At 50.6% G+C, this 16,981-nt stretch overlaps 1 protein-coding gene across 1 annotated transcript in view; it reads right to left on the bottom strand.

Moving 5' to 3' along the window:
* Positions 1 to 16,981, bottom strand: part of MIPEP (mitochondrial intermediate peptidase) — a 90,972-nt gene that overhangs the window by 42,583 nt on the left and 31,408 nt on the right. The window contains exons 11-14 of the mRNA XM_037129446.2: positions 12,957 to 13,110; positions 11,242 to 11,319; positions 9,141 to 9,345; positions 7,297 to 7,406 (exon numbers count right to left, since the gene is read on the bottom strand). Coding sequence (XP_036985341.2) covers positions 7,297 to 7,406; positions 9,141 to 9,345; positions 11,242 to 11,319; positions 12,957 to 13,110 — 547 coding nt within the window. The remainder of the gene's footprint in view (positions 1 to 7,296; positions 7,407 to 9,140; positions 9,346 to 11,241; positions 11,320 to 12,956; positions 13,111 to 16,981) is intronic.

Below are 16,981 nucleotides of genomic sequence, written 5' to 3'. Positions count from 1 at the left end.
GAACAAATTGGTTATGTAGCAAAAATCCAAACAATACAATTTAAAACCAACGTAAGAGATTTAAATGAAAATTCGGACCAATCAGAAAATACGCAGTGTACTCAAGAATAAATAAAACATTTCCAAAAAGTGATGACACAGGAAACCATAGAATAAATATCAAACATACTGCAAAGAGCCAGATTAACTCGACATCCACCACAGAAAGCCAACTAACTCCCTTGCAAAAGGCTTAAAACTTTTGAACTGCACTTCTCACGAGTAGTCAGTCAAAGACAAAGTGACGACGGAGACGAGCTGCATCACTAATGTCCTGTATTAAAGTCACGGAATGCAGCCAAAGCTCAGCATCGCAAACGCAGAATCCCAGCGTAAAGAGCTGAGTGCACGTGCTAGATGGGACAAACTTAATTAGCTAGGTGTCCGCCGTAATGAACTGGGGAGGGGGGACAGAGAAAGAGGAAGGAGGAAGTAACAATACAGAAACTAATGAACTAAAACAAACAAAGCAGAAAGGATAAACAAAGTCAACATTGGTTTGATGAAAATACTAAGAAAACAGACACATTTCTGCCAAGATTAATAGAGAAAAAAATGAAAGAATGATACAAGGAATAAAAGGCACAAAAGCACATAACTACACGTTGAGCCGGATTTGAGGGTAAAAGAATGCTATAAATGACTGTGCCAATAAACTTGAAAACTTGGATTCAAAGAATAAACTTCTAGAAAATTACAATTTAGCAGAGCTCACTTAATTAGAAAAGAAGGCCCAAACTCCTGACTGTTAAGGAATCAGTCACTTAAAAAATGTTCCCACAGAGAAAATAACAGACTCGGGTGGTTTTATAGACGGTTCTGACAAAGCTTCAAGGAGCAGGTTGTTACACTTCATGAAAGTGCCAGTTCGGAGAGACAGAGAAGGGGCCCTCACGAGGTCCTTTCATGGACCGTGTGTGCTCAGTACCAGCCCCAGCAAGAGCAAGATGGCCAAGGAAAGTCCCAGGTCCATCTCCCTCACAAATGCAGAAGCGAAATCCTCTCTGTATAAAACACAGGCAAACTGAAGCCAGCATCGTGCTAGAACAGGCAGTCGGAACCAAGGTCACGAACTGTGCAACGCAAAGGTGGTTTAACATTTAACACGAACATTCCCTACTTTAGGGGATCAAGAGAACAAGCCAATTTACCTTCCAAGACGCATACACAATCAGATGAATTGCGATACCTATTAGTAATTAAATTCGGAAAACCAGCAAACTACAAACAGGAAGGCATTTCCTTTTCCACCAAGTCTAAAAGAAACATCTTTCTTTATGATAAAACCGTGGAAACCCTTCCTTTCAAATCAAAGTGAAGACAAATCATGCCCATCTCACGGCTTCTTCTAGTCAACTGGGCAGAGCAAGAAAAAAATGAAGATGATATGAACTGAAAAAAATGAAAAACTATCTGCAGCAGAAGAAACTGTCCAGTGGAAAGGTTAAAAATTCTATAGACAAGTTATTACAACTAATGAGAAAGTTTAGCAAGGTTGTTGAATATAAAGTCTATATACAAAAATAAATAAATTGCAGTTTTAAACACCAGCAACAATTATAAATTATTACTTAAAAATATACTACTTACAATATCGAAAAGGTGAGGCACCTAAGAGCTAAGTTGAACGAAAACTGAGTAAGACCCTTAGAAAGACATTTAAAAAAAATCATTGTTCCTGCACACCCTTCACCCTTTTCCCATATTGTCCCCTCCCCTCTCCCCTCTGGTCACTGTAGAAAGAAATTTTTAAGACTTTTAAAAAGACTTAACAATTGGAAAGGTGTATCACATTCAAGGATTGAAAGAGTCCAAATTCAGAGATATCGATTCATCCTAAAATGATCCATGGATTTAATGTAATCTCAACTAAAGTCTAATCAGAGTTGTTTTTTAAAATAAGTTAGTTCTCAAATACATGCGAAAGAACACAAAACCCCAAGCACAGATGAGATTTTTGAAGGCTAGAAGAAAACTTGATGAGCTACAGTGATAAAGACAGATACACCACCACCTCACACCCACTAGGACGGCTACAATAAAAAAATCAGAGAACAGCAAGTGTCGGCGAGGATGTGGAGAAATCAGAACCCTTGCGCACAAGGTGGGCATGTAAAACGATGTGGTCACTGTGGAACACAGCATGGCGGTTGCCCACAACATCTCAGATGGGATTACTATGTGACCCAGTGATCGACTTCGGAACCGACTTCGGGGTGTGCAGGCAGAGCCCCGAGAGCAGGGACCCAGCGGGTGTTTGCATGACCACGTTCACAGCAGCACGACTCTCGACCACCAAGAGGTGGACGCAACCTAAGCGCCCATCGACATGTGAGCACATAAACGAAATGTGGTCCATACACAGGGGGAGCCCAAAACCAGAATGATCTTCCAGAGGGCAGACCCCTCGTAGGACAGGCTTTCCCACCAGGCGAGTGTTGCAGGAACCCACCTGGATCAGTGTGCGAGCTGGGGTGGTTGTGAGAGGCTGGGTTTGCCTCAGTGAATTTTTTTTTTTAAGACTCTTTCAACGAGTTTGCCCGTTCCACGACAGGTGACGTGCGCGTGCGGCGTGGCGCACCGTGCTGGGTGTTCAGCTGTTTCTGACCCAAACCAGCACGACCCCTGTGACCCCTGTGCCCCTCCCTCCCTGTTCACCCGATCTCGCCGAGCCGACTCTTTTTATTTCCCCTGGTGAACAATGTCCTCAGAGGGAAAGGTGTGGCCGAGGTGGAGGAAGTGAAACAACAAACCGCAGGAGCACTAAAGGGCGTCAAACCAATGAGCTCAAAAACTGTTCTGAAAAGTGGAAAAAAATGTCTCGACAGGTGTACTGCATCAAATGGAGAGTACTACTTTGAAGCTGGCTGAAATTTCAACATGTAACAATACACAATTTTTAGAAGTAAATTCTGGCTTTATTCTGGGTCCCCCTCATACATATGATGGAATACTATTTAGCCTTAAAAAGAAAGGAAATTCTGATGTGTGTTGTAACAGGGATCAGCCTTAGAAACATCATACCAAGTGAACTAAGCCAGTAGCAAAGGACCAACACTGTATGGTTCCACTCACACACGGTGCCCAGAGAGGTCAGTGTTTCACGGCAACAGAGTTTTCAGTCTGCAAGATGAGAAGGGCCTGTGGACAAACGGCAGTGCTGGGAGCAGAACTGGAAGGGACTCAGTACCACTGGTCGGGCCCCTTACACGTGGTTAAGGTGGTAAATCCTATGTTGCGTGTACTGTACCCCAACTACACACATGCTGCACTTTAGGACGTTTAAGGGAGGACCAGGGTCACGCTCCCAGGAGTGTGGGGTGCCCTGGAGAGGATTTCCTGCTTCCTGGGAGTGGCAGGAAGGGGCGTTCATAGGAAAAGTAAAAGGATCAGCACGGCGGCAAGTCGGGTCAGCCATCAGGAGGCTACAGAGGAAGACCTTGTGCCTCGTTCTCTGCGCTGCTGCTCAGTTGCCAATCTGTCCTTCAACTCAGGTCCGGGCCCAGCCATAAACATCCTGGAAAAACTGGGGAGTGGACTTGACCCCCTCCTTTGCACATTAGAACCGGCAGTCCCTGGCACCCTAGCCAGCAGCTCTTCCTCAGCAGGAGAGAATTACATGGCGTGGTTCAGGCCTTTATAGACCCTCCCTCTCTGCTCCCTCCCCAGCACAGTGCGGGCTGGTACCTGGACACGGCGCTCCCGACCGCAGCCGCTCTGCCCCGGTAAGTGCCTCCTGTTCTTCACGACAGCCCGAGTCTCTCTGACTCACAGGGGTGAGGCTGGAGGCCAGAACCCATAGGCACTGAGAAGACAGACCCCGCGGGTCCCCCAGAGCAGAGCCCCCGAGACGGCTGAGTTGTGGGGAAACGCCATCGGAGTGCTGATTCACGCTGGGTTTGTTATGTCTAAAAACAGGCATTGTTTTTACATGAACCGCTCCCCAGTCTATACTCCTTCTGTACCTGCGGTAGAGATTTTAAGATTAGTTTACAATAATCTGTTTCAGCTTTGATGTCGCAGCTTGTCAAGACAGCCCCACACCTCCAGCGAGAACCGCTGGCGCCTGTCCTCTCTGGCAGCTGCGACAGATCTGATGACACTTCCAATCCCTGCACTGCAGGGCTTCACTGGCTGTGCTGTGCTGTGGCTCACGCGAAACACTTGTAGGTGTTCATCAGTCACCCACGCATTTTTCTTACTGAAAGCTCTCTGGAATATGCCACAGGATGGTTAAAAACAAACAAATCAAAAAACCTTTCCTGATGTGCAGCAGGATAGGAAATGAAGCACAGAAATGCAGTCCTGTTATTATTCAGGTGGGTAATTTATTTACAAGACTTGGATTTCAGGGAATTAGCTCCTTGTCCTCAAGGCTAGAATTGCCCTTAAAATGAAAACATCAAGCGACTTGGTGCCCTCATTAGTGGCAAGCGGAGGCAAGCCCCCGTGACACTCCAGGCAGCACGCCTCCCTCGCCCGGGCGCCCTTTCCACTCTCCAAGGAATCCCCGATCACTTCAAATTCCTTAGCTAGCGCCTGTCTGCAAGTGCACTGCCCCCTGGCTCTGTCTTCTGAGTTGGGAACTTGAAGTAATTCAGAGCAGTTTACTGCTGTCTTCCTATCTCATCTGCTTTGAAGGACATTTGGGGCTGTTTTCACAAAACTATCTTGTTCAAAACGGTTCTTCTTCCTGAAGGGTTTAGGGGCGAAGCAGAAACCGCCCTGGTGGGACCCCCGTGCTGCTCCAGGCCCCAGCCCCTCTGCTCCGTAAACAGACACCTGACACACCGGCCCGAGCACCGCCTGGGCCCCTGCGCAGGGCCTGCCTCCCTGCTGGACGTCCCGTCCAGACACACACACGGCTCTGAGGGCTCCGGGGCTGCGTGCTGTTGCCGTCACCACATGCGTGGTCCCACGCGTGGCCTGAGCTTAAACGGCCCCTTTCCAGGTGACCATGCGGTGTCTTAGATGCACCCTGCTTCCTTCACGGGCAAGTCCCCCCCCCCCCCCCCGGGGCTGCCACCACCACCTCCATGCCGATTATCCCCACACATCTGCAGTGACCAGTGGGCTCCCAGTGTCAGACTAGTCCCACCCATGACCTCACGGAGGATGACGACCACCAAACACACCCAGAGACAGGGCTGTGCCTGCCCACCTCACGCTGGGCCTCCTCCACGTTCTGTCCCTGGACCTCCCTGCTCCCTCCCCATCACCTAACCAGACCCAGGGCCTGCAGTCACGTTTCCAACAGCCCTGGACTCTGCTGCTCCTACCCCACCCCTGAGGCCGGCCCTCGCTCCTGCTCGGCTCCACGCTGGCAAGCCCTCCCTGATACCCCGCTGCTAAGGGCTGCGCAGAGCCTCAAGATCAAAGGGGGAACTCAGAGAAGCTGCCCCCCAGAGGCTAGTGAGAAAATGGGTGGGGGCAGAAGGAGTAAACGCAGCCCCCACTGGGGAAGCGGCAGCAAAGCCCAGTGTGAACAAGGCCCAGAAAGCTCACCACCCTCACCAAGGGCAGTCTGGTAAGGGGCTGGGATGGAAGGGGGGGTGTGTGGGTGGGTGTGTGTCAACAGGCGTGCTGAGGCTGGGCGCGAGTTCTGAAACAAACAATCTCTTTCCTGCCCCTCTCCCTCCCTCCCCCCTGCCCCTGCCTCAGCCAGCATCTCGCCACCTTCTGGGGTCACCCCACCCCACCGCACAGGTCGTCCCGCAGGCTGGAGTCCCCTCCTAAGCAGCTCTGCCCAGCCCCCCACACCTGAAGGCCCCGTGAGCACTGCACTGTGTCTTGTTTTCGGCTGTTCCTTAGATGCTGAGAACAGTGCCGGGTACACAACAAAAACTCAGTAAACATTTCCTGACTGAGGGCCTGGGTGTGTCCTCAGGGTCTTCCCCACAAACACGGGTTATGAGGCGGGTGACGGCAAACTGCGCCCCCCACCCCACAGAACTTTTTCAAGAGCTCGCTCCTCCAGCACTCCCCTTAGAAGCCCCTTCCACGGCCTGCCAGTGAGCCGGCCCTCGGGCCTGGCCCTAGGCACTGCCAATTCATAACAAAAGGAGGAACTTAACCAGGTCTCCCAGTCACTACCAAGTCCCCAAATGGGGAGCCATGGATGGCTTGTGATGTTTTTTGATGGGCTGTGTGGGCACCTACGTTACTGGCTGAATCTACGTAATTTCCAGAGTAATTCTTCGCAGGTCGATAGGTAGCTAATTGGATCACAAATATTCAATTTTTGTCATCCAGTTACTGAAACGGACTATGAGGAAGACTAACTCAGAGGAATTATCCAGGAACTCACCCATTATTCTACACTTGGCAATAATGGCTCAACAAAATCAATTCCTCCAAAACAGAAAGACATGACCAAATCATGTTATGCATCTGGGGACGTCACCAGGAAAGAGTCACAGATAGAGGTGGCCTGGGCCCTTTTTTCTGGGCCCATTCCTTCCTTCCTTTAGTTTCTCCCCGTGCTTGTCACGGGCCAGGCACGGTCCTAAAGGCCGGCCATTGGAAGAGGAGCCTTTCTGCCCGCCCTCAGAGGGGCGCGGCCTGAGGGGTGCGCCACCAGCTGACACAGCATCTTGCAGTCGCAGTTCTCGCAGAAGGGAAGGAGCGCCTTCCCCAAAGCGTGCCGTGTCCACGCGCCACACTGCGCAAGGCTGGACTCCTAGCTAACTCGCTGTACGGCATTTCTCGTTTGGATCCTACATCACGGAATTTTAAAAGACTGAAAATGACAACACACCATTTATATCCAAAACTTGGTATTAAAGAATGAGCAGACTTACCCTCATACAGACGCTAAGCATGCTGGGAAAATATGGCAATGCAGTTCGGTTTTACGAAACAGCATGGACATTCAGCCCGAGAGCACACACCTTGGACAGCAGGGAGCAGGAAGGGGCAGGCCAGCAGCCTCCGCTGTTGGGAAGCCGGCCGCAACCTCTGGGGAACTGGGGAAAGCGCTTCCCCGGGAAATGGCGCTGGGGACCAAGGAGGAGGGCACCGGGCACATATGATCGAGGGCAGCTATCTGTCCACACAGTGTGTGCTGTGAGGGTGACTCTACAGGCCAGCCTTCCCCCCACCCCCAGAAAGGAAAACAGCATTAGAAAAAAACCACAGAGAAAGATTCTGGAACTGAGTGAGGGTGACAGTGGTGAAGGAGCTCGGGGCTCAGCGTCAGCCGGCAGGTCCCACGGCCGACGCCGCAGCTCCCGGGCGGCGTGACCAACGCGTCCCTACCTGCCCCGTCTGGTAGTGCCGGGCAAACTGGCTGACCACCCGGTAGTCGTTCGCGAAGTACTCCATCAGAACAGAGGGGACCTCGGCGAAATCCGTGGGGCACCTGGTCCCTAAAATGAGGGGAAAGAAAGAAAAAGTTGGCAAAAACCAAATCAACATGTTTATCTTACTTTTTATGTGTTTTTAAAAAATTTTTATTTGTACTTCTGATGAACTATGATAAGTTTTAATTCATTAAATCAATATTTTACTTTTATAAAATCAATGCACATATCTGCATAAAAGTTTATTATAATCCTACATATTTTCCTATATATCAAAAGTAAAAGAAAATATTTGTACAGCTGGATAAAACACCCTGTAAAGCCGTGAGTCAAAACCTCTACAAACAGGCCTGTCTTCAGCGACGCTGGGCTGAAATGCACATTAAACCATTCTGACATTTAACATAGCATTTGTATTTAATTCACTGGGTTCCACCGCCAAAACCTTTCATCCGTCGTTTCTTTTAAAACAACTTCATTTCATACATTGATGGTTTCTTGCAACAAAGTCAATCCTCAGTGCAGACAGAAAGCAAGAGTCCTCAAAGCACCAATCCCGCAAGGACTCCCTTGGTGACACTTTATACTTCTGCCTGGCCCCTCCACAATCCTCTCACTTATCTTCTCCTCCCCCACCTGCTGTGTGAGTGAAGCTAGTTAATGAGGAGGGCATGGGAACGAGCACCAGGGGTCGAAGGCCCACCCAACCGGACGGCGCGCTGCGGACGGGCGGACCGAGAGGAAAGTCCGTAGTGTCACCAAGCGCGGCTGCAGGTCGGCATGAAAGACCGATTCTGCACCGGGGAAGTGTAAGAAAAATGAAAAGCAATGTGCTGCACCTTTTCAGCTTTTAATATGTTTTCCAACTCGCTTTGGGAAAAAGGCAACAGGCATTCATTCACTTACTCTGTGCTAGGCACTAAGAAGATATGTATTTATGAGGGGGGACCCAAAAAAACCTGAAATTTATTTACAAAAAATTGTGTGTTCATTCTTACATGTTTAAACTTCAGTCAGCTTCAAAGTGCTCTCCACTGGGTGCAATGCACCCATCGGACTTGTTTCCGCTGCTCAAAACATGCTTTGAAGTCACCAATTTTGATACTTTTGAGTGCTTCTGTTTTTTGTTTCACCTCTTCCACAAGGGCAAAATATTTCCTTTTAAGGACTTTTTTCATCAGGGAAACAAAAAAGTCACCCAGGGTGATGTCAGATGAATAGGAAGCACGGGGCACAGGGGTCATGCCATTTTTGGTCAAAAACTGCTGACCACTCAGCATGGTGTGGGCAGACATGCTTGTGAATCACCCATCGTGAAACGGGCAAACACATGAAGTCTTCAAAAACAATTCACCGAAGCCAAATGCAGCCTCTCACAACATTGCCAGCTGGCCCACTGATCCCGAGGGGGTCCGAGAGCACTCGCCCAGCAGGGGAAGCCTGTACTCCAAGGGGCTGCCCTCCAGAAGACAATTCTGGGGTTTTCTTGGGTCCCCCCTTAATTCACATACACACAGAGAGCCTTCACCTCAAATTTCTGAAGCACAAAATGTAAAACGGCACAAACTCAACAGACAACTGAGCTTACCCCTCAGTGAGAAGTGTCAGCAAGAGGAGGAGTGTGAGGGAATGGGCTGAGCAACAACCAAAAGGACAAGACGAGCTGACCTGAGGTCAGCGGCGACGGGACAATGGACTAAATGGTCAGATTTCCCACATAAAGAGCTTTCCTCCCACTTGAAGTGAAACACAAGCTTTCAAAGAACCATCTGGGAGGGAAGCGCCCTCCTCGGGGCCCACCTGTGACGTGCTGGTAGCGAGTCCGGCCCAGCATGGAGTGCATGGCGTGCCCCATCTCGTGGAAGAGGTTCTCCATCATCCCCGGTGTCAGCAGGGTTGGCGCACCCCTCGAGGAATGGGGGAGGTTCAGCATGAGGACCACAACCGGGAGCTGGTAGTGTCCATCCTCCATCCGCCTGCCCCCGCGGATCGTGAAGTGGCAGTCCTGGAGGAGTCGGAGAACGTAACAGAACGCAGCGTTAGGCAGGCCGTGTGAAGGGTAGGACAGTCTCAGTGAACATAACACCGCATTGAAATGTGCTCAAGTTCAAATTTTAACTACTCTTATTCTGTACAGTTACACACATAGGTTTTTGTCAACCCTCTGATGTGCTAAAATGTTCTTTTAAAACCTCCAACATGCACCGAGCTTACGTTGACTAATTCAGGCAACTCCAAAATCACGTGCCGAGCAGACACTGCACCGTACGCTGGGAACCCTGCCCTTACGGAGCAGAGGTCCGTGCCCCCCAGATGTGCACAAGCCAACAGGAAGCACAGACACTGGGCTCCTGAGGACAGAGAACTAATGCACACCGAGCCCCCTCATGGAGCGAGGAGACGCCCTCCACGCCCCTCATTGTCATCACTCGGAAGCGGTGAGCTCTCAACTCGCACAAAGCAAGGGGTCTGAGCAGCTCCTGGAACAGGCTGAGATCCACCTACGTTTATTGCTCGTTCTTCACAACAACCCACGAGGCACATTGGAAAACTGGGAACACTGCCCAGTACCCAAGCACACTCAGCTAGGCTGGCTGCCTCCCGGACTGGACCCGGATGGACTCCAGGAGCGTTCCTAATCACTGGCCTGCACTCCACCAGCTGTGCAGGCGGAGAGGGAGAACCCAGGACTCAGTGTCGGGTGACCGAGACCCTGGCCCCACCTTGCACGCGACCAGGGTGCCTGTACGGTATGAGCTTCATCTCTATCGCGTCAGGCCCCAGAGCAGCTGCGCAGACATTGTAGGCCCCCGCCCATGAAAATGCTTTGACAGTGCATCACTGTTCAAATACGAGGGGCCATTACTTCTGTTACAACTTATAACCTGAACTCTTCACACTGCCTGTCAAATGCGCAGACACCGTGGGTGAGGTTTACACAGAAACACACAGGAAGCAGTTCCTCCTGAGCCGCATCTCGCCTTCCACGATTTCAGCTGTCAGCACACAGCCACAGTCCGAAAGTGTCAGATGGGCAATTCCAGAAGCAAACAATCCCTCAGTTCCACACCGCATGCAGTCTGAGCGCCACGAGACCCCGCTCGCCGTCCCACCCCAGCCTCCCGGAGTGGGGGCTGCCCCAGGCCGTGACTCCACGCTGTCCCACCACCGCCCCAGTCACTTGGTGGCATCTCAGGGGTCAGATCGGTTGTCAGTGAGAGAGACCCATTTACCCAAGTTTTGTTACAGCGGTGTGGTTTAACTGACCCGTTCTACTGCTGGTCGTTGTTAATCTCTCACCACGAATCACACTGCACCCCAGGTGTGTGTGTATAGCACCAAATGCAGCCTAGAGAGGGTTCGCTAATCTCTGGTTTCAGGCATCCACTGGGGTCCTGGAACATGCCCCCCACAGTCAAGGGGGCTACTGTGTCTTCTGCAATGTCCAACCAGGCCCACTGATGAGAGTGGAAAGTGACCAGGAGCTGGGGCTCTGGTCAGAAGGTTTGGGCTCAAATCCTAGCACTTCCAGCTGTGTGACACAGGGCGAGTAACTCAACCTCTCTGGCCTCGGTATCCTCATAATGTTAGTGTCTAGTTCAAAAGGTTGAGGTGATTGTTCAAAAACAGGAAACGACATTAAAAGGCTAATAAAGTGTTGGCCATCACTATTACTATCAGTACTGACGTGACACACATAAAAGTGACAGATACAGAAGCCTATGATGGGTTTCATACTGTTTCTTTTTTATTCTACACTAATTTCAAATTCATACCTTTAGTAACTATCCTTAATGCCTTCTAATCAGGGAACTACACCGAAACAAGACCTAAAGCTCACACTGATGTAAACGAGCTGCTGACCACCTCCAGGGGGACCCGCTCACGGACGAAGCGTCACCTGGTGCGGCTTGCCGGCCCGCTGGAAGAAGTCGCAGTAGATGTGGCCCAACAGTCCCTCCTCCTCATGCACCACGGCCTGGAAAAGACAACTGCAGTTTAACCGTGGGAGTCCACAAGAAATTCTGCACGTGTGAGAACACCCCAACATCAGAATCTACACAAGGTGTGGCAAAGGGAGTTTGCAGGTGTGAGTACGTGAGTTTTTCTTGTGTATCACTATGCATTAATGGTTGGGTTATTTCCCATACGAATGAGTGCAGCCTGCGTGTGCCCCACCCACGGATAAGTCAAGCACACCAACGGTTCAGTACTTTCCCCCTCCCAAGCTGTCTTGAGACAGGTCCTGGTTTCTGTTCAGCTCTCAGAGGATTCTGAGGGGGAGTTCCGTGCAGGGGAGGAGGCACTCTCTCCTTGCTCAGGCCCTTCGCCCCGACTGCCCGTTCGTTCCCCACGACACCCGCACCAAACCCAGCTCTCCAGGCCCTTCACAAACCACCAAAATGAGCTGCAAACACGTGCAGCTAAAAAGGGGAGAATGTCACAGTCCACACAAACTGGGACCCTTGAACACGGAAATAAAGCATAGCTTCCAGATTCAGGTGGCAATTGGTACAATCATTGTTGACGCCCTCCCCCCAAACTGAGCCTATAAAAGAGGCACCACTTCCAGGAAGGGGGTCCCCGACTATAGTCTCCATCTTGCCTTCTTTGTCCTCTTACAAGTTGAGAACCTCTGCCATGGAGAACCTGTTTTATGCTTTGAAACTTCCTGCAAGCCTGTGCTCACTACTGAACACACGTCTGTTAACATGCCTGGGTGCCTGGGGTGGGGCCCGTATCAGGGAGACAGCTGTGAACAGCGGGCTGACAGTGTGGCCCGGACGGGGCTCGAGTCTTGTGGGGGGACCTCCCCTGAGCCCTCTCTCCATCTGTCACCGGCTTTTCTTTCCACTGCATCTGTGTTTTGTCCATTGCTGTCGTCTGAGGTACGTTACATGCAAACAGAGGAGGCCCTGGGCACCGCGCCCCCACTCGTACCCCAGTCCCTCTGCCACACCGATTCCATGCGGACAGAACCAGGGACAGAGACGATTTTCGTTTCTCGAAACACAGTGGGGAGCTCACAGTGTGGTGGGCACAGAAACAGCACATGAAACGTGTTAGCAACACACAGTTTTCATGACAGCCCATGGGTCGACAGTCCTCAAAACCTTGTCGGGGAAACATAAACACACTCAAACCCCGAACAAAGGGGGCCCAGGTAGGAGGTGGGTGGGTTCCAGGCAGGAAGGTACTTCCCACGAAGTCAGATCAGACCCAGGACTGAATGAACGTCTGATGCAAATGAAGCTCCTACAGAACAGGCAGATGTTGGAAGGAACGAAAGGTGACCGACACAGTGGACGCGGAAAGAACCAGGAGGGACACGCAGCACAGCCGGAGTGGAAGAGAGTAACGAGTTTTCCTTCAACTGCAACTTGTTAGTGTACAGACTCGACCCCTAGCAGGCTCCTGGAGAACAAACCCCGCAGTTGTGTGCCCACTCTCACCCAGTGCCCGGTGTCAGCAGTGGTCGTGGGGATCTGTGTGAAACAGGAATAAGGGGAGACCCACTCCATCTGGGCAAAGCTACTTGAAGATGCGAGCGCTGGTACCCGATGACCGAACCTCCCAGATAAAGCGAGGAGACCTGTCATGGACTGAGATGCTCACCAGCTTCCGAACATCTTCACACCACACCTCTCCCCTCGCAGGCGGCTCTGCGTACAACGAAATCCCAAACAGTCTGTTAAACAAAATGTTAAGGCCTTCCATGCACGCTCCAAGGGAGAAAAATGGGCAGTATATGCTGGGCTCGATATTATACCTAAGAGAAAGAACAAAGGTTAAAAGGCATTTTTGGTTAAGAAAAGCATTCAGTTTCTTAAGGTAAATTCAGAGACCTTTTCATTTAAAATTTAGAATCATATTAGCGATTTAAAATGAGTTAAGACATAAAGGTATGTTTCTATCTTTTGATAGAAAGACTGTTCTCTTCAGAAGAGCAGTGTAAATAGTGCTGGTCGTACGTAACGAAGGTGGGCCTACCATTCCCTTCAGGTTCAGTCTGTCACTGACTCGGTTAAGCAGTCTGTCAATCTCGGTTAACCACAATGTACACAATTTTTATTCTACATACACTTATACACAAAATCTCATCAATCTGAGCTACAGTGGTAAACTTGACTTTATGAAATGTGCTACAGTCTAAAGAATTGTGACTTAAATCACGTAAATATTAAACAAATATGAATCCTGGGACATATAAACTCAACTGAAAATTCATACCTGATAAAATATTTTTAATGGAAAAATCTCTGTAATATAAACAATTAAATCTTTATTTGTTTTACAGTTATAAACCAAGGTACATCTATAATGTGTGATATGAATATTCATTTGAGTCACTAAATCAAGCCAAACTTTAGAACCAAAGTCAGAAACGAGGGCTCCAGAATGATAGTAAGTACCTATTCTATTTTCACTTTCTGGGATTAACAAACCAGAGACACGCAAATTAAACATACACAGACTCACGCTCATTACTAAATGGGTGACTAGATTTAGTGAGTGAGCATAAATTGCATCACAAATGAGATTCTGGCTACAGAAATCCAAATGTATGACTTAGTTTCCATCAATTAAAAAACAAAACCCAAAAAATGGAATCTTTGTGTTGAAAGACACACCAGTGGTCCGCTGCCCCCTGCCTCACTCATGCAGGTGGTCAGCAAACCAGCTGGATGCTGCAGGTGAGGAGCGGGCAAGCCTGTCTCCCAGCAGCTCACAGTGAGCGAGGCAGAGACCTGAGCCAACCGCACTGTCTCCCACGGCCCGTGCAGCGGGCGGGGCAGGTGCTCAATGGACACGGGTCGGAGGGAGTGGGTGGCAGGGAACTGAGTGTGGGGACGTGCACTGTGGAGTGGGGGCTAGAAACAGTGAGGGGCCCCAGAGAGAAGCTCGGATGCAGGCGTGTGTTGCGCAGGGCGGGGGTGAGGGGTGGGAGAAGGGAATTCTGGGAGAAGCAGCAACGAGACAAGAGCATGAAGACACGCGGTAGCCTGTGAACTTCCGGTAACCAGAGTGCAGCTCCACTTTATCACAGGCGCGTGCAAGGGGAAAACAGCAGATACCGCGCTTGCCGTTCCCCATGGCTTCAGGCACCGAGGTGGCCCTACAGTCACCCATCCCCTTCGGGTGAGGAGGGCCTCGGGTACCGAAGCCGTTCGGCACAGACACTTGTTTCGAGGTGAAGTCGGCGTTGTGCCCTGTGCCCCTTGCTCTTGTGCACATGCCCCAAGTGCCCTTGTGAGAGGGAGGACCAAGGAAACCGGAGCTCACTGCTAAATCTTCACAAGGCTAAGGAGATGGAGAAGTGCCCGACAAGCAAGGAAAAGAGTGGGCAATGAGAAAGTGGGGAACAGGAAGTTGAGGGCATGCACTGAAGAGAAAAACTTAGGAAACGCTGAGCAGGGTCAGAGGCTGCGGAGGCGATGGGCGTGGAGCGCGGACACAGTGGCTGCGTTTTACTGCTGGCAGGTGGCTGACAGCACACAAAGACCCGTCTGAGGGACTGGCAGGCCATGAATCAGAGAGCAGGATCTGGACCACGCTGGGGAGGGTTGGCCAAAAAAAAAAGAGAAAGAACTACGATCTCGCCCAGAGTCCTGTGAGGGGCAATTATTCGTGTTTTAAGATAAGGGATATCCTGGGTCCCTGGCAGGAAACGGGAAGAAGTTAACAGAAAGGAGGAGATTAATGGTACACTACAAAGAGTCGATGAAGCAAACCCTGCAATGGTTTGCGATAATATTATCTCATATCTGCTCAGTGCTATATAAACGCAAAGCACTTTCACATCCAGAAGCTTTCATGTTCCTTACATGGTTCTGTGAGGCAGGTAGAAGGAACACTTGAGGAAACTGAGGCTCAAAGAGGCTCCGGACCATGCAGAGCAGCCTGGGAGAGGAGACCTGCATCTGAATTAAAACTCCTGGAGGTCTCGCTTACTGGTTCTGTGCTTGGAACCAGTGCTTGGCCTGTTGGGGCCTCGATCTCCTTGCCAGGAAAATGGGGATACTACTTCCTAGACTTGACTGGTGAACGAATACACACACACAAGGAGCTGGCTGATGCCGGGAGAAAGGCAGGTGCTCTGTAAATCACCCCAACTCTGAGAGGGGGCCCGAGCCTACGCAGTTAGTGAGTACTCACTCCTGGACGCCTGACCACTCCTGGATGGGAGGTGCTGTGGCCACAGAGAACAAACGGTTCAGCCAAAAATCAGGGAATGGGGCACATTTCCTGGGCATAGAGCCCAGCGAATCAGGGCACAGAGCACTGGGGAGCAATGATGAGGCTGTGGCCGATCCCACCTGCCAGGAGGCCTAGGGTCTGAATGTGAAGATCAGGGAGAGCTGCTCGGAGGAGGGGGCATCTGAGGTAGACATGGAAAGTGAGTTCCCTGGCTGAGGGAGAGGCGTTCGAGATGAGTGAGCACCAGCAAAGGCTCACGGGTGTGACAGCGAACAGGGCATACAAGCTCACTCAAGCAAAGATCGCCTGCTACCTGACTCAGCCGCCTCAAAGCAAGGAGGTGATCACACACACCTGCACGCTCCACCACGCCCTCAGAGACTCTCACGAGTGGGAAGTAACTCCCTTCCTGAAGAGCAGCCAGAGTGGGAGAAGGCTCAGAGGCTGTAAGAGATTCAAAGAGCCTGACCCCTGCAGGGCAGTCTCTTCCAACAGGCAGGTCAGGAGGCAGTGCCTGGACCGAGGGGCCCCTGCCTTTTCACCTCCACAGGCATCTTCAGCAAGTGTGGAGTGACCCAGCGCACGTCTCAGTGGTCCCAGGGCCTGGAGCCCCACAAGGATCCTCGCCAGGGGCCACCCAAGCTCAGGACCCAGCTGCTCCCCGCCTGGTCAGAGCTGATGAGCGCTGGGACAGGCTCCACACCCACCCGTGCACCCAGGGAAAAGCCTGGGCCTGCAGCTCCTTCACCCACCACTTCCTTACCGCACAGAATCCAGACAGCAAAGCCCCTCCCCCTATCGGTCATTTGTGGGAGGGGGAGTCCAAAACAACAGAAAAGCACTGAACCCAACGGCAGATCACAGCCGCAGTCCAACAGAAGGAGACGTGTGAGTGTGTTTTCCGGATTTCATCTCGTGGCTATCCCTCCCGTGCCTCACACTCCTCTGCAGTTTCACAGCAGAGCTCTGCTATTCCTGTAAATCCACTGCACTGATATGAATCTGGAAAGAAGCCTTCGATTACTCTTCCTCAGAAAGAAACAAGAAGGGAATTACTGTGATCCACCACTGTTGCTAAAGGAAGTTTAATAAATGCTCTGCTCTGTGTTCTACTTAAAAATGTGCTACATACGGGCTTACACATTTTCGATTTCAAACTAGATACATTACAATCAACATGGTAAAGAGGTATAACCATGTCTCGTTAAGAACAACAGAATGTACTAATATCTCAAAATCCTCAGGAGAAATACTGACTATCAGGCAAGTAAGTACAGAAATAGTCAATGAAAGATTTTCAGCTAAAGGGTTCTCTGTTGTGACTCGAGTTTTGTTTTTCTCTCAAGTCAGTGCATCACACTGAAGCACATGCTGAGTCAGACTTGTTTCGACTCCTGATGCACCTGGAGTGAAGGTAAAGAGCAAACGTGGGTGCAGCCTCC

This window comes from Artibeus jamaicensis, unplaced genomic scaffold, assembly GCF_021234435.1.
Source record: "Artibeus jamaicensis isolate MK-2021 breed Jamaican fruit bat unplaced genomic scaffold, CSHL_Jam_final contig_415, whole genome shotgun sequence".
Classification (NCBI taxonomy): Eukaryota; Metazoa; Chordata; class Mammalia; order Chiroptera; family Phyllostomidae; genus Artibeus; species Artibeus jamaicensis.
Note: the sequence above shows the minus strand (reverse complement) of the source record. Positions and strands in the feature narration are given on the sequence as shown.